At 35.8% G+C, this 25,109-nt stretch overlaps 1 protein-coding gene across 8 annotated transcripts in view; it reads left to right on the forward strand.

The window, feature by feature from the left end:
- The window catches only part of arhgap42b (Rho GTPase activating protein 42b), a 137,116-nt gene that overhangs the window by 105,926 nt on the left and 6,081 nt on the right, over positions 1–25,109 (forward strand). The window contains exons 9-24 of one of the 8 annotated variants that reach the window (XM_084408902.1): positions 399–499; positions 574–683; positions 2,463–2,519; positions 6,993–7,071; positions 7,273–7,312; positions 7,631–7,693; positions 9,387–9,464; positions 10,414–10,498; positions 10,666–10,724; positions 10,950–11,055; positions 11,853–12,012; positions 15,192–15,360; positions 16,848–17,189; positions 18,113–18,272; positions 23,870–23,932; positions 24,059–24,138. In XM_084408902.1, coding sequence (XP_084265028.1) covers positions 399–499; positions 574–683; positions 2,463–2,519; positions 6,993–7,071; positions 7,273–7,312; positions 7,631–7,693; positions 9,387–9,464; positions 10,414–10,498; positions 10,666–10,724; positions 10,950–11,055; positions 11,853–12,012; positions 15,192–15,360; positions 16,848–17,189; positions 18,113–18,272; positions 23,870–23,932; positions 24,059–24,138 — 1,752 coding nt within the window. The remainder of the gene's footprint in view (positions 1–398; positions 500–573; positions 684–2,462; positions 2,520–6,992; positions 7,072–7,272; positions 7,313–7,630; positions 7,694–9,386; positions 9,465–10,413; positions 10,499–10,665; positions 10,725–10,949; positions 11,056–11,852; positions 12,013–15,191; positions 15,361–16,847; positions 17,190–18,112; positions 18,273–23,869; positions 23,933–24,058; positions 24,139–25,109) is intronic. The other 7 variants (XM_084408904.1, XM_084408903.1, XM_084408905.1 and 4 more) reach the window with 7 other exon arrangements.

Raw genomic sequence — 25,109 nt, forward strand, 5'->3', positions numbered from 1 at the left:
ATAATTTCAGTGAAAATTCAAAAATACAAATTATAAATACATATTTAGGACATAGATTTTGTTTAATTTTTAACATAAAATACATTTTCTATTCTAAAAAATGTATTAAAAGTAAAAAAAAAGCTACTTCTTGCTACTTAACCCTAGGAGTTGTAGTCCACACATGTTGCATGCATATCTAACATGTATTATGTTGTAGGAAATATATTTCATTGCCTGTATAGCACTTTAATCATTTATAACATACATTTTATATATATATATATATATACTGTATAAATATATAATTAATAGCCTACATGTTGTCCAGAATTTTTGTGAGCTGCAAATGAACAATGTTTTCCCAAATACCTCAAAGCAAGTATATCACATTTGCACTTTTCATGTGTGTGTTGCAGGGCCTTTGGGCTGTACATGGACACGGCATTATTGCACATATGAGAAAGTTAGTAAGACCTTCAGCATGTGCAACACAGAGGCGAAGCCCACAGCTAAACAGGTACAAAGATGCTCATGTGGGATCAGAGGTGCTGTTTGTTTCAGATCCTCACTGTCTGTTTCTCTCTTTCACAGAATGGTGTCATGTCAAATCCCCCAGAGAAGTTCAGACTGAAGTCCTGTATTAGGAGGAAGACTGACTCGATTGATAAACGCTTCTGTTTTGATATCGAGGTTGTTGAAAGGTGGGTGTCTGCAGTGACAGCACAGACGTTTTAAAACTTTCAAATATTTCATCCAAAAATGATCATTTTGTCATTATTTATTCATGTCATTCTTCTATGGAGCCAAAAAGAAGTTTTAAAGAATGTCCAGGCCGTTTTTTACCATTCAATGAAATAGAAATTCTATTTTTATATATGAGGAGCTTTTTTCCAAAACGCTATAAATCCATTTAAATAGTTTGCAGAAAAAAAAAAAATTGTACCTAGACCCACACATTTTGTGAATATTCAATTTATCCTGTTAAAATGTTTTTTTTGGCTCAGTCTGAACATGTCGAACAATGGATTATTAAATTAAACAACAAAATTGTTGATGATAAATTCAAAGTAATTTTTTTTTACGCTATAAATCCATCCATTTTTTTTTTTCAAAACGCTATAAATCCATCAACTTTTTCCAAAAATGTATGGTTTGCCTTAAAAAAAAAAAAAAAAAGGCATAATAAATACATTGGCATTCAGTAAAGTGTCGAACCCATAAAAAGTAGAACCATTGTCCACTTTACATAGAACAAATCACGACATGACCTTGTGTATGTGAGTGAGTGGCGTTCACACCAAACGCGAATAGAGAGTCTGGCGCAAGTGATTTTCATGTTAAGTCAACGTAAAGAGGCGTTTAGCGTGGTGCGGACGCGCGGCGAATTGAGGATCTGGCGCGATACGCACGAGTGATTTGAGGGTGAGAGAGCGAGAGAGAGAGAGAATTCTGGTTAGTCCAGAGGATATATCGCGTTTAGGCTAAAAATAGGTTCGGCGCTTATCGCGGTTTGGAAAGAAACTGCATCTTGCAGTATATTTTAAACAAGGAAATATAGCGATTTGGCATGAAACGTTGATGGAGCAGTTGATAGGTTCAGTACACAGCAAAATGGCACGACAAACTCTTTTTTTTTTTTTTTTTTAATGGCGTTTAGGAAAAGAGCTCTTCATATATATTTGTGATGTGGCCAGGGAAAATATTGCCAGCAGAAAAAAGTCCTTATTGGTGAGCACTGACAAGTCTTCAGATAGATAGATAGATTGATAGATTGATTGATTGACAGCGATAGATAGATAGATAGATAGATAGATAGATAGATAGATAGATAGATAGATAGATAGATAGATAGATAGATAGATAGATAGATAGATAGATAGATAGATAGATAGATAGATAGATAGATAGATAGATAGATAGATAGATAGATAGATAGATTGATTGACTGAGATAAATAGATATAGATAGATAAGATAGATAAACAACTTTAGGGAGAGTAAATGATGACCAAATTAAATTTTTTGGGTGAATTCCTTTTCCTTTAGCATTTGCTATAGTTTCTGTTTCTATGTGTGCTCAGATATGAAACTTCCCTTCCTGTTTTAAGAGTGGCCTGCATTTCTGTTTTCTGCATGCTCCTTGTGCCTTTTTTCACACTAACTGTACAATCTGTCTTCTATGTAATCTAACTGTATAATCTTCTGTTTTTACTTGCATCTGCCTTCATGGCACAGTCTTACGATATTAGGTGGCAAATATGTATGCATTTATATGTATGTTATTACACTGTGCACACTCAGTAGAACATGCATGTTCTACTAACACTCAACCAGACCTGTATGTTGGTAAGTAGCTGCAAATGTAACTACCTGTCTGTTCATGTTCTTTGCCACCTAGTAAGGTTGCACTGTTGTTTTCTGACAGTTTACCTTGTATGTGCCCATTTCCCTTGTCCCTTCTCTGTGTTTATTTCAATCTAGAAATACCATCTATCGTGGATCTCTTTTCAGACCACTGCAATTTTTCTGTAAAGCCCGGTATGTGACCAGACCTGTGCCCTACAGCGCTAAAGCATGTTGTAGCGCATGTGTGCTGCATTCCAAATCCCACGCTGATCAAAGCTCATTTCTCACCCCAGTGGTTTTAAAGGATTGCATGTTGAAAATCCAGCACATTTCCTGCACCCATAATTGGTGGGATAACAGTTTGATTTGATTTAACTGGCTGTGTGATTCTACCAACTCATTTTTGATCTGGATATCACAAACCATCACTTGACATCAAGGAACAAAAATCACAACATCAAATCAACATTATACACCAGGCTGAAAAACTGTTGAAACCCCAAATTTTTCAATAATTTAACAACACTTGCGCAATGTTCACAAGTCTTGGATGTTGGTTGTGTCATGCCATGCCGCTAAACAAATAAAATCTAGAATTTATTTTCGTATTTATTTTTAGTAAGTTGTTAAATTTTTTATGTTTTTTTATTTTAACGTTTTTTATTTTTTATTTTACACCTTATGATTTGATTTATTAATTCATTCGCTTTTCATCATCTCATGAACCCCCGTCATTCCCTCACAAACCCTTTTATGATGCATTGCGACAAGTGAATTATCCAAAATAAGAAATGAGTATAAATATACTTATTTCAGTCAAAACTCTGAAGTATCAATAAAAATAGCTCTATTTCGCATTTTACACACTATTTACTCAAAAGTGTGTTACACGCTTCTTTGCCAGTAAGAATATCATGTGTTACTCTTCAAACTCTGGAATCTAATTAAATTATTTGTGATTTGTGGATTTGCTGCCTGTGTATTTTATTTTAAATCACTCACTAATGAAGTTCGGTTACTTTAAAAGGCTGCTGCCTATGTAGACAGCAAGGCAGCTCACTAGGTTTTGTACAGTAGTTCACTTAAAATTCCATCTCAAAATGTTCTGTTTCTGAAAAAGTTGTTGAAAGATGCTTTATTATAAGCAGATCGTTTTGACTGTAAATTCCAATTGGATGAGCCACGGTTGTCACTATAAATGACCTGATATACACACACTTCCTGATATACACAAATCTCCGCCTAATACCATATCCTTCAAACTGCACTGCAGCGTGCTTGCTCTAACAAGCGGGATGGTCGTAATCAAAGCATAACTGAGCATATAGCTCGTTCATCCATGCACAGATATTAGTGACAGCTGTTGCACAGGCATGGAACGCGTTAATGGCTATGAGCTCGCTCTAACGTTCACCTTACAGATACGGTTCATGCAAATGCTGTCAAATCATGTGTGAAGAAGATCCATGGGCGATATTTATGGGTGAATTAATTCCTTGTGATTCTAATCGGTGTGAAACTCCGAGCACAGATAATGAATATGGTTAAATTGATGTTTATGTAAATGCAATAGTACTTTCATGCATCGTTTTTTCCCAAGAGTGTGTAGTGTTACTTAGCATGGGAAATGTAAATGTTTTAAGGCCATCACACAACATGCTTTTTGATTTTAGTTCAGACGATTAAGAGAATAGATTACCCATCATAGATTCACCATCATGTCATTTCAAAACACCTGTGACTTTCTTTTTCTTTGCTTTTTATTGTTTTGAAGAATGTTCATGCTGCTCTTGTCCATAAAACAACATCATATAGTCACCAGGAACTTGAAAAATGAGGGAAAAAACTCCATAAAAGTGACTCTTATATAATACACTCTAAGGGCCCTATCTTGCACCCAGCGCAACTGACTTTGTACACCGACGCATGTATCATTCCTATTTTGCGTCTTCCGGCGTGTTCGGGCGCAAACGTTCCCTGGTGCTATTTTGCAGTTTCAGAAAACAGACCAGGAAAAACCTAGTCTAAAGTCAGTGGCGCGTTCATTGTGGTGTCCATGAAGATGTGAAAAAATAGGCATAAATCTAGCTTACACATTTACCCAAATTATTATACGCCTGTTTAACCGAAGCTAATTTGGTTGGGTTTCTCCCATCCCCATACAATGTCACTTCTCTGTCTTTTACGGCCCTGACGAGAACGTTGGTCTCCTCTGCTGTGAACCGCTCCTGGCGTGCGCCTGGCAAATCCACCGTTATAATAGCAATCCGCCATGGAACAAGGCACCCACAAAGTTACTTGCGTTTCGCGTTTGAAACTTGCTTTTCAGATCGTTAAAATAGGGCCCTAAGTCTTCGTAAGTAATATAACAGTTTAGTGTAAAATTGAAGCTGTTATTCACTGAAAATCTTTGTATCGCTACTCTTTCTTAGCCTGGTTCTACCAGACTCTTGTACATTTCATTTGTACAGAGAGTCTGGAATCTCTCCATTGAGAAACGTTTACTTCCTTGTAGGCGGGTTCTCTGTTAAAGTTCAAAACTATTGGATCTGCCCAGAGTCACTCAGGATCTGCCATAGCCAATCGCTAACGTGTGGTCGTGACGTATGTCATGCGCCGAAACCGGCCGGAAACATTTACAAATTCAAAATGTATAAGGACAGTGATGTATTCAGTCAACTGTCGAAGCTGGGTCTAATCATTAACAATACGCCGCTGCGGTCGTTTCGGATCTGCCGCAAATGCTGTACAGTGATCACCAGGCTACTGCGCGATACGGAAACAACTTTTCTGCCTTCTTCACTTGGTCCTCCATTAGTGCAACAAGAGGGGAGACGACAACAACTATCGGCTTTGCATCCCTATCGTTCCCCTTAGCTAACTCATTCACCACTAGAACTGCCATGGCGGTCATTTTGACCGTTTTGAATTTTATATCTGCAATAACTTTGTTGAAAAAATAAATACAATCCTGCTGGTACCTGACTTTTCCTAAAAGTGTCTGTATTTTCATTTAAAATGTTTTTCATATAAATTACCTATGTAAATTACACATAAGGCAAAAAAACTAAACAAATGAACATATTTACCTATTTCGGCCATAAACGGTCATATTGACCGCACTGAATTTCGCGGTATTATTATACCAATATACGCAACAATAAAATGTGGTAAAAAATACACTAAACATATTCAACAACAAATCATTTAAATGTAATGATATTCAGAACAGAACAAGAATGAAAAAATAACTAAAGCCAAAATGAAATGCTTTATACGCGAAAGTGAAAGTAAGCGGCGTTGGGCTCACGTAACTCTCTAATTAGAATCAAAATGTTTCAACATTTGCGATGTATTTGGATGCTAAACTATTCTTTATCATATAGGCTTTGAACTTCACTCACGTTCCAATATCGACGGAAAAAATCATCCTCTTCACACGCATAAAATGGTACGAATTGTAGCCTACTAGTACTGAGAAACAGAGCAGTGGAATTTTTATATGTTAGGTTGACTATTTTATTATTATATTTTATTATGGCTATAATGAACAGGCTGCAATGCTGGAATATGGTGTGTGTGTCGGCGGGCGCGGGCGCGATCGAACAGTGGAAACATGAAAACATCTCCGTCATTTTGTTCAGGGCATCTACGAATATTATTTATTTATAAATTATAATTAAACTTGTTTAAATGTACAGTTTGGTGTTGTTTTGTTTTTAAAAGACATCCTAATACAATAAATGCATTAATCTCTCAATTGGGGATTTATCATTAAAGATAGAGTTTTGAATAGCGATCAAAATGACTTTGGCAGTTCTAGTAGTTATGGAATTCTGGCACTTCTAGTGCTGAGTGAGCTGGAAAATCAAACTTTTCCCGAACCCCGTGGGGAGGAGGGCCACAACATCATGGCCACCAACAAAACTTAGCAAACATTGTTCTTGCTCCGGCTTTAACTTCTGTATATTCGGCAGTTTTGCAACAACGGACCGAATAGCTTTTCTCACATCTTTCTCCGCTGCCATTACTCCAACTCAAACTGACGCACTACATCAACGTCATCGTTCTCAGCCACTCCCTCTGTTCGCTGATTGGTCCTCCAAAAAAATTGGTTTCTGGAAACCTAAGAATATACAGCAGTCCCAGACGTAGTACTGAAGGAAAATTAAATTGAGCGGAAGTACGTAGGAGGGCGGAGCCAGGCTAACTCTTTCTACCTCTTTGTATGGAAATGAGCAGTTTGAACATTCTGCTAAATTTTTCCTTTTGTGTTCCATATAAGGACAAAAATCATATGGGATGGGGGAACTATTGCTGCTCAACCTGACATGAAAATAAAAATTCTGTCATATTTTGAGAAATGGAAGTCAATGGTAACCAAAACGGTTTCGTTCCCAGCATTCTTCAAAATATCTTTGTATGTTCCACACTGAAAAAAAACTCATACTGGTTCGAAATGACATAGGGTGAGTAAATGATGACAGAATTTTGATTCTTTAGTCAATTGTCAATGATGTTGCGACATTTCGTTTGAATCCTTTCTTTTCGTACTACATTCTTTAGTTTAGGCATATACAAGCAAAGGCACGATGCAGGAACTATAGTAAGTAGGCAGGATATTTCTATAGCATGTCAGACTTAAAAATGCTGCGTTGTCTTCAGGCATGGCATTATCACGCTACAAGCGCTGTCGGAGTCCAACAGGAGACTCTGGCTGGAAGCTATGGATGGCAAAGAGCCGGTGAGTGCTGGAGAAACGTTCTCCTCTGATTTGATACTATTTTGACTTAGTTGTCATTATTGCTTCTGTATTGATTCAAGCTTCAGAAGATCCTCAAGTTCAGGTATAATTATGCATGTAAAAATGGATTATCGGCTATTTAATTGCTCAAGTAATTCACAGTGAAATCAATACAATTAATACAAATTTTCACTCTTTTAGATCTACAATCTTCCTGCTATTCTGAGCAAGAAAGAAGAGAGTGAGTATTCAAATCTCTAAACAGTGTATTTATATTTATCATGTGAAGGCTTTATTTTTTCCAATCTGTGTGAGCTTAATGTTTAAGTCTGACCTCACATGCTCTTATCAGATTAGCTGCGTTTAACAAACACTTATTCAGATAATGTGTTCTGTTTCCCATCACTACACCCTTTGTGTGTCTCTGCTCTCTCATTTCCTTTTACAAGGTCGATAGCATTACATTGAGTACAACCAGAGTAAGCCGTATCCCCCAGAGTGTGACGCACGCTAAATCCATCTATTGAACATGCTGTTTCTTTTCACCTGTCTTTTATAGCATATTTAAATGAGGCTGGCTTTAATTTTGTGAGGAAGTGTATACAGCTGGTGGAGATGAGAGGTGAGTTTTGTGTTTATTGCCTCTTACCTTATATATAGGATATTTATTGTGGATAAAGCATTCCCATACTTTTTATTTTTGCATCCTTATAATAATAATAATAATAATAATAGAAAAAATAATGTTCCAACTAAATAATGTAAAATATGTTAAGTAATGTCATGTTTCAGGAATCTTACCCTATGAAAGAAATATATATGAAATATATGTGTGTGTGTGTGTGTGTATGTATGTGTGTATATATATATATATATATGTATGTATATATGTGTGTGTGTATATGTCTTCCCTGAATATTAATGTTGATTATAATTCTGTGTTTATTATGATTAGGCTATTATTGTTATATTTGCACTACCATTCAAATGTTGGGGAAGAAACTGATAGTTTCATTAAGCAAGCATCCATGGAATTGATTAAAAAATAAGTGTAATAATAAGATTTACAAAGTTTTGTTCCCAAGTAGGGTAACACTTTATAATAACTGCATGCTATTAATCATTAGTTAAGCATTACTAAACAGTTAATTCATAATTTATAAAGCATTAATAGACATTAATAAGCAGTTTATAAATACAGCTATTCTTGATTTATAAGCATATCTATAATGTGTTTAATAATTGTATTTTCATACTTTATTAATGATCAATTTATCATTTCTAAGTGAAGTACAGCATTATTTACAAACCAGTTACATTATTTACCATTATTTACAAACTAGGTGTTGATTAATAAGAGCACTTAGAAAGTGTAAGTAAATGTGGTAAATTCAGGTAGTTATAAAGCATTTAGTAGTGGTATAACTAGGCATATAACTATAACTAGGCATAAATAGTCCTCACTTTAGATGAGCTCACAAAAATAGTTAACTGACCACTACTAAATGCTTTATAACTAACTGAATTAACCATGAATAACAGTAGAAATACATGTTAATAAAGCATTTATTAACACACTAAGTAACTATTACGATATGTATTTAAACAGTTTGTTAATCATTTACTTACACTTTCTAAGTGATGTTATGAACCACTGACAGCTCCTAAATAACTGGTTTGTAAATAATGCAATACTTCACTTAGAAATGATAAATTGATCATTAATAAAGTATGAAAATACAATTATTAAACACATTATAGATATGCTTATAAATCAAGAACAAAGCATTTATAACTGTATTTATGCATATTAATGTTTTAGAAATGATGAATTAACTGTTTACTAATGCTTAACTAATGATTAATAGCGTGCAGTTATTATAAAGTGTTACCAAAAGGGGTGTTGGCAATGTTAAGGTGTCTTTAAAATTTTATCTGAGATATGCTTTTGCCCCAAAGGTTAAAGAGACTTGTTACAAAATCCTGTTGGTAATGTTAGTAAGTGTGGTGTGCCTTATGAAATGGGTATGTTCTCTGTCCTGCTTTGTAAATGTTTTTAAAGACATTTGTAATGTTAATAAACATTTCTTTTTTAAATTAGTAAAATAATTCATATTTCTAATTTCAGTTCATATTTATATTTCAATCTATCTGTTCATCAAAAATCCTGACAGTCAGAAATGTGCCAAAACTGACATTGGATTAAGTAATTTATATATACTTTAGTCTCCCTCTGGGAATCGAGAGATTAAGTGTTCATATGTGTTGTGTTTATATATTTATACATGTTCTTTGTGTATATATTCTCCTCTCAGCAGGGCTCAACACTATGGGTTTGTACAGAGTCGGTGGAATAAACTCCAAAGTGCAGAAGCTCATGATCACAGTCTTCTGTAAGTCCCTTCACTCTACACAACTCGAGAACTAGACACAGAAATGTGTGATTCGGGCCAGGGTAGCAAAGATACATTGCTCTGGTGCAGTTCCCTCTTGCAAAAACATTGTCAAAATAATTTATTTTGGAGTTTAACGTCTGGTAGCTATTCATTTTGTTCTGAAAGATCTCAACAAATGCCTGGAATCAGTGCGTCCGTAAACCCTAAATCAAGTTTAAAACCTTCACAGACCAACTTTAAAAGTCACCATGACACCAAAATTGACAATTCTCATTTTATTTATGGGATGTTGTATTGTTTATTATAAATGATTTCTCTATGCAAATGTTCTTATTAATGTGCCCTCATATATATATATATATATATATATGTGTGTGTGTGTGTGTGTATATGTGTATGTTATTTTAATATAATATATTATATGCTTTTTTTTATTTATTTTAAATGAAAGAAATAAGAGATTGTACTTTGAATAGGGGAAATGAGGCCTATTTTAGAACCATTCATATTTTTGCATTGAGAAACTTTCTTGACTGTTCAGCACATTTTCACCTGTAATAAAAAAAAAAAACCCTCATTATTATTACCATAATAATGATATAACCAAAAATAATGATACATAAATTAGATAGCTGATTTATTTATTTTTATTCTACAGCGAGCATGTTTCTCATTACTAACCTACTCAACAGGGGGGACAGTGTGCTTATTTTTCATGAAAATATTGTCACAATGTAAAAATTTCAATTGGTCCTAACAATCACCTTCATTTTCTTGCAACATTAGTTTCTTATTGTGTAAGAAAATGATGTGAAATATGAGATTTACCCAAATTACTTTTATGTTGGCTTAGCTGTTTCCATGGGTCATAAATATTTGAAGTTTAATGTCACTACAACATCTGCACACAAAGAATGTTGTACATGTGCCTTGGTTTCTCTTACAGCACCCAAAGCAGCATCAGATATGGATCTGGACCCAGACACATGGGACAACAAGACTATCACCAGCGGCCTCAAGAATTACCTCAGGTTCGTGTGTTCAGGCTGACGTCACTACTCCTAATGGAGGTTCAAGATGTTAGTGAGAATTGCCCTGAAATAATGTGTCCCTTTCTTTGTTTGAGAGAGTTGAAAATAACCAATAGCATTTCTGAGAGAGGAGATAACAACATGTCATTCTTGTGTCCGTCCACTAGGTGTCTGTCTGAGCCACTCATGACATACAAGCTTCACTCTGACTTCCTCATGGCTGTCAGTAAGTTATAAAGCAATTGAATTACATGTTACACATATTTGATTCGATTTTTAACTCACTCATTTAGGCGCCTGTTATTTTATATTTGGGTTGAGTTTGTGATCATGGTGTTTTGATACTCGCTGCTCGCTGAAATGCAGAGCACAAATTCCGAGTATGGGACTCCATACTTCACTTGGCTACACACGTCACGTCACTTGATGTGTTTTGTCTGTTTTCTTTCAGAATCTGATGATCAGAACTACAGAGTGTGTGCAGTTCACGCGCTGGTGCATAAACTACCTGACAAAAACAAAGAGATGTTGGAGATATTAATCAAACATCTACTCAAGTATGACCTGAACGTAGATTTAGATTCAATTTTGACTCAAAAATTAAAACCTTTCTCTCTTTACATTCTTTTTCTTCTTAGTCTCATGTAATGCTTTGTAGATTTATTTAGAGCAAAATGTTATATAAAATGTTTGTTCAGCAGCAGTGTACAGTATGTTTGTTGTTCATGGATGCTGGTGTCTTCACAAGACTTCTTAAAGGTGCAGTATGCTATTTCTGAGAAACGCTGTTGAAATTTGAAAACTCTCCAGTGCAGGAGAGACGTTAGAGCGCGGGAAGACCTGAAAATGGACGCAGAGTTTGCTTTGTTCCTGCTCGAGACATGAGTAACTGTAGTTTTTGCTATGTTTCACAATGCTTTTCTATGCTGTTGTTGTTATTGTTGAATCACAGCTGTTTCATCCACAGTTGCAAGAGCTGTCCGACGAGCCAGCTGTTAGTAGTTGCCTGTGTTGCATAGCGTGTCATTTTTTTGGAGCAGAGCAATGAAGGGCTGTTTCTTTTGGTTTTGGGTTTGTTTGTTTGTTTGTTTGGGTGTCGATTTCAAATATCAAGTGTTTCTCAGATATCTCTTACTGCACCTTAAACTACCTTAACCAACAAAACTTTCTTGGTCATTGACCTTCATCATTTAAAATTTAGTGGTAAACAGCTTGTCCACTAGGTAGCACTAACAAGCATAACCCAGTCTGGTCCAGCTAGTACATTTTTGTTGGTGTAAGCGGATTTTGTGGGGTAATTATTATTTTACGTTTGATATTGGTTAGAGGATTTGATTGACACATGTCCCTGCAGTGTGTCTGCTCACAGTGAGAGTAACATGATGACGGTGTCCAATCTGGGAGTGATCTTCGGCCCTACGCTCATGCGCTCACAAGAGGAAACCGTTGCTGCCATGATGAACATCAAATTTCAAAACGTTGTGGTAGAAATTCTCGTCGAAAATTTTGAAAAGGCAAGTAAAAGATAATTCATAACAATCTCCTGTAAAAGATAATGCATTTATATCTATATCTATATCTATATTGTTAGGGGTTAACAGTTTAGGACCCAAGGACCAGATGTTTGAAAAGAAGACCCGGAGTCAGAATTATAAAAAATTGAAGAAAAGTTTTACTGAAGATAGTTTGCAGTTTCATCAGCAGAAGTCAGCTTACACAGGAGTTCGTAGGCCGCCCCGCTTACAGTTACAAAGATCACAGCAGTTATACCATTTCCAAGGTCTAAGCTACGTCATTGCTTACAGGCTGAATGATTCTTATTGGCCAAGAAATTGATAAACATAGTAATTTTCCACACATATACAGATAGACAGAAGCATATCTCCATAGATTATGCCGCTGACACTCGGACCCTGAAGTTAGGCACGTCATGACCTTCCAGGTCGCAAATTTGGGTTGCTGGGTGCCAGCATGTCTCGAACAACAACTCAGTCAATCTCCAACAATGCCAGTGGTTCCTTAACCTGTAAGCAAGAAGACTAACACACACACACCGACACATAGCTTTTCCAAGGTTGGATTTGGCCAGGCTCTAACTATAAACAGGAGAGTCCTCTCAAAACATCAAGATAACAAGTTCTTTCTCTCAGGATAGGACACTTTATCCTAAATGGAAATTATAGGCTTTAACTGACAAATGGTACCTTAAACTATAGACTTAAATGACCCCTATGTGTTTTAACATGTTGAAGACCTTTCTCAAACACAAAACCAGTCCCTATTTAATTTCTGGAAGCTGGGATAAATAGGCAAGCAACGTTACTGCATTCAAATATCAAATACTGACATTAATGAATACATGAAAAGAGCATTTCAGTAATCACACTGTAACTTCTATAACAAAGTAAAATCTCCAGAGAAGTCATTCAACTCATTTGATATTTAGAAGGAAAAGTATTGATTAATACCTTGATTATAATCACTCATTACATATACATTGAAGCAGCAGTGGATTCCAATCCACTCCCTTCAATATATATAACTGTGTAAACTATTGTTCAAAAGTAAGGTCAAATCAGTAAGATAAAAAGTATATTTTGCTCACCAAGGCTGATCATTATTTGATCATTGTACAAATTTGCAATAATTAAGGGCCAAGAATCGAAGGCCAAGCACCTATTCTCATTGTTGCCGTTCTTCTTCGTCTTCTTCTTCCGCTCTGGAAGATTTCCGTCCTGAAACTTTTTCCACCATTTAGAATTTTCAGAAAAACCTACTTTTCCAAACTCCTCATAGGCCATTACTCCGATTTTCACGAAAATGTAACCAGATAACGCTGACAAAAAGTAATGTAATTCAAGTTGATTCATCAAACCGTTCTCGAATAATGCGCAAATGAATTCAACGAAGAGCGCGCAAAAATGGATGTGATACTGTATCTCTGCAACACTTTGGCAAATTCTAACCAGACTCGGTTTGTGTTATGACAACCATGACCTTAGACTACCTGCACCATTTTGGCGCAGTGCCACCTAGTGGTCAGGAGACATGGAGAAAAATGTACATTTTTGTGTATTATAACTTATAAACGGTTTGGCCAAAAATCACAAAACTGGTATCTTTAGATTCTGTGTAGCATGCCGAGTCACACGAAACCAAATTTTCTCATATCAAATGCTATATTTTACGAACGCATTGGCATATCATCACGAAACTCTATATGTGTCTTCGGCACCATACCCTGACAGTACTCAAAAAGTTTCAGGGCAATGCCACCTTGTGGTAAAAAGTTATAATGCAATTTGCAAAAATGCTAACAACTTTTGTTTAGTCTATTGTAATGAAACTGATTCCTTGGGTCATGCTGAGAACATAGAGACCAATCGTGCATCTATGCACGAACGCTGCTGATGTATTTCCGGTAGAATCTCAGCCAGCGTCTTTACTTCCGCATAGCGCGTTCTATAGCGGAGTCTACTAGCGCCAAAACTTTCTTAAAATTAATTTTCTCAGAAACGGAGACAACGATTTTAGAAACCGATTCGCTTGTCGGATTTTGCATGATATGAGAGAATACTCACCCTCAAAGTTGTCGATGTAGCTCGAAATATATAATTTAAAGCCCTTCTCTTTCTTACTCTTAGGTGTGACAGCTAACTGCCTCACGATATTGTTAACATCATTCACGTTAACCGCTGCAAGTTCTTGTAAACAGCGAGTGTAATTTGCCATTATCTCCACCGAATGCAAAAACGGCTTCCGACGCAGCACCGGATGTAACTGGGCGGACTGAGACAAAACACGGAAGCGATCGTGCATAGAGCCTATTTTGCCATAGTCGGCTGAATTTCCTGTCCGCCATTTTGATTTTCTTTAAAAAACTATTTTTTCAAACTCCTCCTAGACCATTTGTCTGATTTTTACCAAAATCAAATCGTATCATCTTCAGATTGTATTATGGATTTCATGTTGATAGACAAAACTGTTTTCATTTACCGCATCAACAAAGTTAATGGCATGATGCCAAAACGACTCTGAGGCTGACAGGCTGTATCTCTGTAATGCTTTGGCATTTTTAGTCACCTTAGTCTTACCACACCACATCAAATTGGTCACAGTGCCACCTATATTAGTCGAAAGTGATAAAGCATTAAATCAAATTACTATATTTATGTTTTTTCAGCCATTTTGCCTAAAATGGTCTTAATATGTCTTTAATTGCTCATTGTTGCAGTTAGTCATGTTATTAGTGCTTGGCCCCGATAATTGCTGCTTGCAGCTATATTATTTCACAATATTGTGTTTTTACTGTTTTCTATTTGAATATATTTTAAAATGTGATGTCAAAGCTGAATTTTCAGCAGTCATTACCCATTACTCATTACTCCATTACTCATCTGATATGCTGATTTGGTGCTCTAGAAACATCTTTTTGTTACCATTATTTCCATTGAGTCGTTGGTCCAGCATAGAAATGTTGTTTTAAAATGTTTTTGATGTGAAATAAGAAAGTCTTTACTGGCACATACATACATACACACACACACACACACACACACACACAAATAAATGCATATTACATGTGGATTACTTAAGTGTACTAATGCTTTTTGGAGCTTGCACCCCTCATCAAACAGAAGCTCTTTTCTCATTGGTCATAATCTTTCACAGTTATTTGGGTATGTCTTCACAGATATTTCATCAAGCGCCGGACCCTAATGTTCCCCTGCCGCAGCCTCAGTCTCAGGCAGGGTCTCGCAGGAGCAGAGCCATCTGCCTCTCATCTGGACCACGCAAACCCAAGAGCCTCTACACACCCTCACTGTGCCTGGCTGACGCGGACAGTGAGTCTCACACTGCCAGTAATCCTCACATTTCACATTCTCTATTGATAGTACATCCACTCTGTACTGTTTCATGATTACATAAGAAATGAATTTTAGATTTTGACATCAGCACATTATTTAACGCCATTAACACATTTACTTATTTTAGTGGTTTTTGCTAAGGCTCGATAAACCAGGTGGAACAAAATCCCATATACTTGCATTAAAGGAGGGGCTGAAGTCCTTAGTGACCAGAATATTATAGAGACTTTTATTTTACTTGGGTCAGTAAACCTTGTGATTCCATAACATAGGGCGAACAGTCCCAGTTTCTGGTGTCTTGTCCCCGGAAGTAGAGCTGTCCACGGAAATGACCATTTTAGTGCCCAAGCAATATATCCTGCTGGTTAAGCTGCTACTTTAAATTAAAGTAATACTCTTTGTATGTACTATATAACAGGGCCTAAACAGGGTGTGAGATTTGCACACAATTTAAAACGTTCCAGAAAGATCCAACACAGAAATTCCCACACACACACACACATCTTATAACACATGGGTGAAAGTACACCCTGATATGTATGAAACATAAAAAATAAAAAAAACGTTAAAAAAAACTAAACAATTACATGTAGAGAAATGTACTTACTTTATCTAAAATGCAAAATAATAAGCCTAATTAAACATAAAATAACATTTTGAAAAGTTGTAATGACTGTAAACCCTATATTCACAGGCTGTACAATATTAATTGCAATTAGAACATTTTTTAATTATTTGTTAAATTCAGTTTTGTTTTTTTGTTTTGTTTTTATCATATGTACTCTTTATTTCAATAAGTAGAGTCATAATTTTGTTATAATATAATAATCTTTGATCTGTTTGCTATACTATTTACTGTTGTTAATTTTTGGTTCTGGTTCTGGTTTTAATACAGACATCATAATTATTATTATTTATAATAATAAATTATAATTGTTAAAAAAATGTATTGTCCCCATTTTTTAATTCATGAAATTAAAAACTAATCTGGGTCATATTTAACCTAAAATCAAAAAACAGAAATAAGAATGAATATTTACTTATATTTTATGTGGGGAAAAAATCTCATTCTTGTTATTTGATTTTGATTTTATGTGATTATATTATTATTATTTTATTATTGTTTGTACTTTGTGTTAGCATTTATTTTAGTTCCTTATTTATGCTGGTTAAAATATAAAAAAGGTGAGAATCTAATCGCTATGAGTGAGAATAATGGGAATTAGTAAAAAGTAAAACACCTCAGACAAATTACATTGATAAGAATTTTGGGGGGAAAATCTGCCTAATTGTCATTAAAATCACACAATATAAAAAAAAAAATTCATTTTTATTTATTTTATTTTCATTTTGAAGTGGACCGTGACCTGGTCATTTTGACAGTTTCATGTTTCACCTAGTCACTGTATAAATCAATCAATTGTGATAAATGTAAGATATGCTGTAGTTTTCATCTGCTGTATGTCTTACTGTCCCTGCAGGCGATACGTTCAGCAGTAGTTCAGGCAGCACTCCAATCGGCAGCATGGACTCCCTCTCCTCACACTCCTCAGAGCAGAACAGCTCCTCCAAAACCTGCTCCTCTCCACAGCCCAAAGACAAGCCCCCGTTCCCCGGCCTGCGGCAGATCCCCACCTGCACCAGCAGTCCCGACTCCAGCTCCAGAGAGGATGCTGGACGTGTGGACTTGGACTCCTGTGGTGTGAACTCAGCTGCCAGATCTTCACCAGCACCAGCAAAGGCTCCTCACTCAGTGGGAATCAGATCCGCACAGCTTAACCGCTCCAACGCCCCATCTCTAAGATCTTTACTTATCACAGAAGGTAGGAGTCAAACACACACAACTTGGAATAATTAAGAATGTTTTTCAAAGTCTCTTATGCTCGTCGATAATATGTTTTCAAATGTAATTTATTCCTGTGATGGCAAAGCTGAATTTTCAGCAGCCATTACTTTTTTTGAGTTTTCAGTGTCACATGTTCCTTCAGAAATCATTCAAATATACTGATTTGCTGCTCAGAAACATTCCTTATTATTATCAATGGTAAAAACGTTTTTTGTAGCTCAATCATTTTGTGGAAATGTGCATTCCCTACCATTCAAATGTAAGATAAAAAAATTAAATAAAAAGAATAACATTTTAAGAAATTAATACTTTTATTGAGCAAGGACATATTAAATTGACATTTAAAGTGTTAGAACTTTTTTACTTTCTATTCATCAAATAATCCTGAAAAGATTGATCAGTGTTTCAAATGGTATCAAAACTACTAACCAGCCAAAACAATTTTCAACATTGATAATAATAACTATTATCAATACTTGAGCACCAAATCAACATACCAGAATGATTTCTGAAGGATCATGTGACACTAAATCTTGTGACACTAATGATACTGAAAATTCAGCTTTGCCATCACAGGAATAAATCACATTCTAAAATGTATTCAAATAGAAAACAGTTCTTTTAAAATGTGATAATATTTCACAATAATAGTTTTTATACTGTATTTTTGATCAAATAATGCAGCATTGATGAGCATAATTTTTATTTATTTTTTGTGAAAACGTAAAAAAATCTGAATTATTCCAAACTGTATTCCACACCGGTTGTGTGTGTCCTATTTTCTATTTTTTCCTTTACAAAACTCTATGCAATTTTTTTCATATATACAGTATAAAGTTTGTAACCCTCTGATCTAGACAAAAAGTCATTTTGTACTTCTCTGTTTTGGGCTCTCTGAAGGTCATAAGAGCTGTGTGGGGTCTGTACAGAGTCTAGCGTGTGTGGATCATAAAGACGGTGCCAGATCCGCCACATTCCTCGATCTGCCTCCGAAAACAATCCTACGGCGAAAGCTGGACAACAGCGGCTCTACGAACGGCTATCAGAGACCAGGATCAGTGTAAGTGAAACTCTTTACCAGTATCTAACCCACTGATGCTAAACCTCACCCTGTGAGAGAATCAAAAGATTATGGATCGGCGATAGATCTCAGGCAACATCTGAGGATAAAGATGATGAAAAAAAAATCATTGAAAATTCATTTGAAAAAAAAAAAAAAAAAACATGCCTTTTGAAGTTAATGTATTCTTTGTATTTATGTTGTCAAACATGTCATATGTATTTATTTTTACTTTTTTATTTTTTTGTGTCCTCATCTATATTTTTCAAATGTCATATATATATATATATATATATTTTTTTTATTATTATTATTATTATTATTATTATATATTTTTTAAATAATGTCCCATTAGTTAATGCATTAACTAACATTAACAGTGAGCAGTATTTCTTTTTTACAGTATTTATTTATCTTTATGTACATTTGTTAATAAAAAATTCAACTGTTCATTGTTAGTTCGAGTCCATTATAATATTATCCATAGTCGGGGACACCCCTAGTAAATTATAGAATTTTTTCAGGTGAATCATCCCTTTAATGTGATACATATATATAAATATCTGACATTAAAAATGCAATTCACATACAACAGTAAGTTCAATATACAGCGTACATGATGAATTCTACTGTTTCCTAACAATAAATCAACTGCACTGAGATCGTAACGAAAAAATACATAAAAAATTCTTGAAAAATAACCTAGAAAATGTATAAAAACATTTTGGATCAATAAAACTAAGAAATAACATAAATATCTCCAGAAAGGCCACACTGCAGACAGGATTTACATTCCACATGCAAATCAAATTAAATCGGCTAAATTACCTGTGCGAGCAGGCTCTAAGTAGATACAGCACAACATCGATGCACCGAAAAAATAAACAATTAATTTACTAAATTAAATTAGAACAGAATATACCTTTCTAATAAATAAAAATACAAAACAAAATAAATCAGAATCAAGTCGCAAGATGAGGAGCAAATGTGTGCAAAATGCCTAAAGTGCAGGGGAACATACAGTGGTGGTCAAAATTGATGGCACCCCTGATAAATATGATAAAAAAAATGGCTGTAAAAAATAAATCTGCATTGTTTATCCTTTTGATCTTTCATTCAAAAAATTCACAAAATTCTAACCTTTCATTGAAGTAAAAGAATTGAAAGTGGGGGTAAATCACATTTCTCCAAAACACGCTGGCCATAATTGTTGGCACCCTGTTATTAAATACTTTCTGCAACCTCCTTTTGCCAAAATAACAGATCTGAGTTTTCTCCTATAATGCCTGATGAGTTTGGAGAACACCTGACAAAAGATCAGAGACCATTCCTCCATACAGAATCTCTCCAGATCCTTCAGATTCCCAGATCCATGTTTGTGCTTCTTCTCTTCAGTTCACTCCACTCATCAGGTCAGGGAACTGGGACGGTCATGGCAGAAGCTTCATTTTGTGCTCAGTTACCCATTTTTGTGTTGATTTTGATGTTTGTTTTGGATCGTTGTCCTGATGGAAGATCCAACCACGGCCCATTATAAGATTTCTAGCAGAGGCCGTCAGGTTTTGATTTTTTATCTGTTTGTATTTGCTAGAATCCATAATACCATGTATCTGAACAAGATGTCCAGGACCTCCAGCAAATAAACAGGCCCACAACATATAAGATCCAGCAGTATATTTAACCGTAGGCATGGGGGACTCTTCATCCCTGTTTGCACCGAACACATCTGCTGGGTTTGCTGCCAAAAAGCCCTTTTTTTTTTCGTTTTATCTGACCACAGAATCCGGTCCCTTTTGAAGTTCCAGTCATGTCTGACAACTGAATATGCTGGAGTTTATTTTTGGAGGAGCAAGGAGGATTTTTCTTGAAACCCTCCCAAACAACATGTGGTGATGTAGGGGTTGTTTGATCTTTTTTGGGGGGGCTTTCTGACCCCCAAGACTCAACTAATCTCTGCAATTCTCCATCTGTGATCCTTGAAGAGTCTTTGGCCACTCAAACTCTCCTCCTCACCGTCCATTAAGACAATATAGACACACGTCCTCTTCCTGGCAGATTCGTAACATCTTTAGTTGATTATAACTTCTTAATTATTGTCCTGATGGTCAAAATGGGGATTTTCAATTCTTTAGATATTTTCTTACAGCTACTTTCTATTTTGTGAAGCTCAACAATCTTTTGCTGCACATCAGAACTATATTCTTTGGTTTTACTCATTGTGATGGATGATTAAGGGGATTTGGCCTTTGTGTTTCCTCATATTTAAACTCCTGTGAAAAAAGAAGTCATAGCTGGACAATTTCATGTTCCTAGTCACCCTGGTGTGCTAAAAAAGGTAAATGTTAATGGGAATATACTTCAGAGATATTTTTCTCATAAAAAATTCTAGGGGTGCCAACAATTATGGCCAGCGTGTTTTGGAGAAAAACATTTATTTCATAATGTGATTTACCCCCCAATTTCAATTCTTTTACTTCAATGAAAGGTTAGATTTTTGCGAATTTTTTGAATTAAAGATCAAAAGGATAAACAATGCAGATTTATTTTTTACAGCCATTTTTTATCATATTTATCAGGGGTGCCATCAATTTTGACCACCACTGTACTGTATATTCAAAACACAAGCCACAAATAGTTAGATTAGATAACTCTGACAGATCAATAAATAAAATTAAAATAAAGAAATTATTAAAATAACAATAGTAGCCAAAATGTTCAACTTTGTCTTTTTAACTGCAGAAACAACAATAAATGCTAAACTGGAGTGGCATTCTTTTTAGCTAAAAATGTTCACAGCCTCCAAAAATCAAATTAGAACCGGCTGAAAAGTTTTGAAATCACTTGTACCCTACCTGATCGAGAGAACAAATCCAGTCTTTGTGCACGCAGATAAAATACATTCTAAAACACTTAACGTGAAAAACGTTTAACGACTTAATCTCCTAAAATAGTTAAATTAAAATATGAAAACACTTTACTATAGGAGGAACGCATTGCGTTCATATTCTGGGTTCATCTGCTTATCTGCACATAGTATGGTTTCTTAATAAAGTGTGTACTGTGTATACATTAAGCCACGTTAAAGTGCCTTTTAAGCGTTTTAAAAGCTTTTTTCACGCTAACCATTTTAGAATGTCCCGTGGAAAACCAACTTGTTAACGTTGGCCGGCAGAAGTGCGATCATGGTTTTCCTGATGCTAAATCCAGTCTTGGAGAATATCCTTTCTGATGGTGTACATTCACACTTTAGATTTTCTTATCCCAGACATTGTTAAAGATTTAAATCCTTGTCGCCAAGACGCTCCTCTGTCGGTCACGGATTGAAAGTGAAACTTAACTCTGTCACGGGGTGTTTGGATTTATTCACGCACGTTAAAAAAATATTTATTAAAAGCTGCTATCTTTGCACATTTTTTATACAGCATTATCACAATAGGCTGAATATTAACATATTGACAGAAAACCGGTAGTTCTATGTGAAATCAGACATTGAGCGCCCTCATATAGCCAAAGTGGCATGATCCTCGTTTCATAACACCTCTGCGAAGATTCGACCGTGAGATCGGTAGTCGAATCAGGCTCCTCCAATCGAAGCATCGAATCTTCGACTATTCGGGGTCACCCCTATAATTTACTCACCCTCATGTGGTTCCAAATCTGAATGACTTTCTGTGAACACAGCAGAAGTAGATATTTGAGAAATGTTGGTAACCAAGACATGGAGAAAAGAAATATATTCATGTTTCACAGATAAAAGAAAGTCATACAGGCTGGGAATTACAAGACAATGAGTAAATAATGACAGAATTTTCATTTTTGTGTGAAAATCTCTTCCATTACTTCATTGACAGCTTTTATATGTTTCTGTCAGGTTTTAGAAAAACACTACGTCATGAGAAATGTAAAAACATGTATTAAAAGTAGTGAGGAAAGTTTGTGCAGTATTATACAGTGTAGTTGCTGGCGGCGATGGAAGCTGCTGAATGGAGATTGATTGCAGTTGTTTTTTGTTGGCACCAGTTTTAATTACACTGCTGAAAGGGTTGATGTGACCCCGCACTGGTTTTTAAATCTTCTCTGCAGGGAAGGATGTATAATTTAGTTTGAGTTATCATGACAGGAAGAAAAGAAACATGACGTCACTTAAGTTGCCTCGATTCAACAGTCTGTGGTCATCGTTGTCATGATGGGTCATACATTTTCAATAAGAGAGACATCTGGACTGCAGGCAGACCGTCAGGCACATCTTGATGTCATCTTGATGGCAGTTCATGTCTCTGTACAATCCAAATATGTCTCCATGTCAGTGATACCTTCACACACATGCACGTTACCCATGCCGTTTGCACTGATGCACCCCATACCAGGACAGATGTTTGCTTTTGCACCTCTTGCTGATGAAGGTCTGGATGGTCTCTTTAGTCTTTGGGACTGAGAACTCAATGTCCATTTTACCCAAAAACATTCTGAATTATGGACTCATCCGACCACAGCACACATGGGCCCAGAGAACTGTATTTAACAGAACATAATAGTTTCTCATGCAGTGCCGTCTGAGGGATCAAAGGTCACGCACATTCAACGGAGGTCTCCTGCTTTGCCTTACACAGACTGAGATTTATCTTAATTCACTGAATCTTTTCACAATATAATGTATGGTAGATAGTGAAAGACCTAAATACTTAGCAATCTTTCATTGAGAAATGTGATTTTTGAATAGTTCTTTGTGACAATAGTGACAATTCTTTCATGAAAATTGGCACAAAATGGTGAGCCATGACCCATCTTTTCTTGCAAAGACTGAGCCTTTGGTGGATGCTCCTTTTATACTCTAACAAGAAACCCTCACCTACTGTATTACCAATTCACCTTCTAATTGTGAATGGTTTCAATTCAGTTTAACTTGGATATTCTGTAATCTTTTCACTTTTATTTTGCCTCTGTCCCAACTTTTTTAGAGTGTGTTGCAGCCATCAAAATCAAAATTAGGTTATATTTACAAAATACAATTAATTTGGCCAGTTACAACATTGAAACATTTTTCTTTGTACTTTTGTCAGTTAAATTAAGGTTCAAAATAATTAACAAATCACAGATTCTTGATTTTATTGTGTTTTACAAAATGTCAAAAAAAATCTGGAATTGGGGTTGTGTGTGTGTGTGTGTGTGTGTGTGTGTGTGTGTGTGTGTGTGTGTGTGTGTGTGTGTGTGTGTGTGTGTGTGTGTGTGTGTGTGTGTGTGTGTGTGTGTGTGTGTGTGTGTGTGTGTGTGTGTGTGTGTGTGTGTGTGTGTGTGTGTGTGTGTGTGTGTGTGTGTGTGTAAATAAAAAAAAAATATATATATATATAAGAGAGAGAGAGAGAGAGAGAGAGAGATAATAGTAAGTGTTAGTATTAATGGGTTAAGTGTTGACAGAAAAAGTGTTGTCCTTAATCTTCTTTTGAGTTGAACTCCAAATCTAGCAGTACTGAATGTAGAATGTTGGCTCTCACCACCTGCTTAGTTAAAATGGTTTGTTCAGCCAGCCTAATTATTGTGCGGTGAAAATCATGTCGTCAATAATCATCCTGACATCTGGGCATGGTTGTATGTTCCAGGGTGGCTGCCAGAGCACTGCTTTTTGAGAACCCATCAGCTGGAAAACCTCCTCCCTTGGGAAGGTAAAAATAGGCACACTACATAAAAACAACCGTTTAATATATATTTCATGGCAAACATCTTTATAAAACCAAAAAATTGTCTTTTAAAACAGTAGAATTTTATCATTTCATGATTGTAATCCATAGAGATGCCAAAGCCATATATTCCTGTGAAGCCGAACACAGCAATGAGCTGAGTTTCCCACAGGGGGCTCACTTCTCCAATGGTGAGTCTATCTATCTATCTATCTATCTATCTATCTATCTATCTATCTATCTATCTATCTATCTATCTATCTATCTATCTATCTATCTGTTTATATATCTGTCTGTCTGTTTATCCATCTGTCTGTATGTCTATCTATCGATTGTTCTATTGTTCTATCTATCGGTCGTTCTATCATTTGTTCATTCCTTCTATCTATTGTTCTATCTATCAATCATTCTATCATTCGTTCGTTCTATCTATAGATCGTGTTAGAGTTGTCAAAAAGTACCGACTTCGGTACCAAGTACTTCGCTTTGAGCGCTGTTGAGCGGAATCGTAAACACCTCTGATTGGCCATTGTGTTCTCGCGCTTATTGGATATGTCTGTGATTGGCTACAATGATCAACGTTCGGGAGCGTTTAAGAGCACACGGAAGTGTTTGAAAGTGTTTTGAAAGCGGGAGCGTTTGAAAGCACAAGCAGGCGCAAGACCCGTCCGCTGATAGACGCTTGTTTTCAAACATGTATCTGTGTAAGCGCTCTGTGTTTTTGAAGCCAATCACAGACATATCCGATGAGCGCGGGAGCACATTGAGTCCGCTCAACAGCGCTCAAAGTGTCACATTTTTTAAATTTCAGTACCGACTTGGTCTGACAACTCTTTGACAACTCTAGATCGTTCTATTGTTCGTTCGTTTTATCTATCGATCGTTCTTTCATTCGTTTGTTCGTTCTATCAATCGTTCCATTGTTCTATCTATTGATCATTCTATCATTCATTCATTTAATCTATTGATCGTTCTATCATTCGTTCGTTCTATCTATCGATTGTTCGTTCGTTTTATCTATCGATCATTCTATCAATTGTTCTAACTATCGATCGTTCTATCATTCTATCTATCGATCATTCATTCTATCTATCTATCGATCGTTCTATCGTTTGTTCTATCCATTTATCGTTCTATTTTTTGTTCATTCATTCTACAGTAC

The sequence above is a fragment of the Rutilus rutilus genome (assembly GCF_951802725.1).
Source record: "Rutilus rutilus genome assembly, chromosome: 5".
Classification (NCBI taxonomy): Eukaryota; Metazoa; Chordata; class Actinopteri; order Cypriniformes; family Leuciscidae; genus Rutilus; species Rutilus rutilus.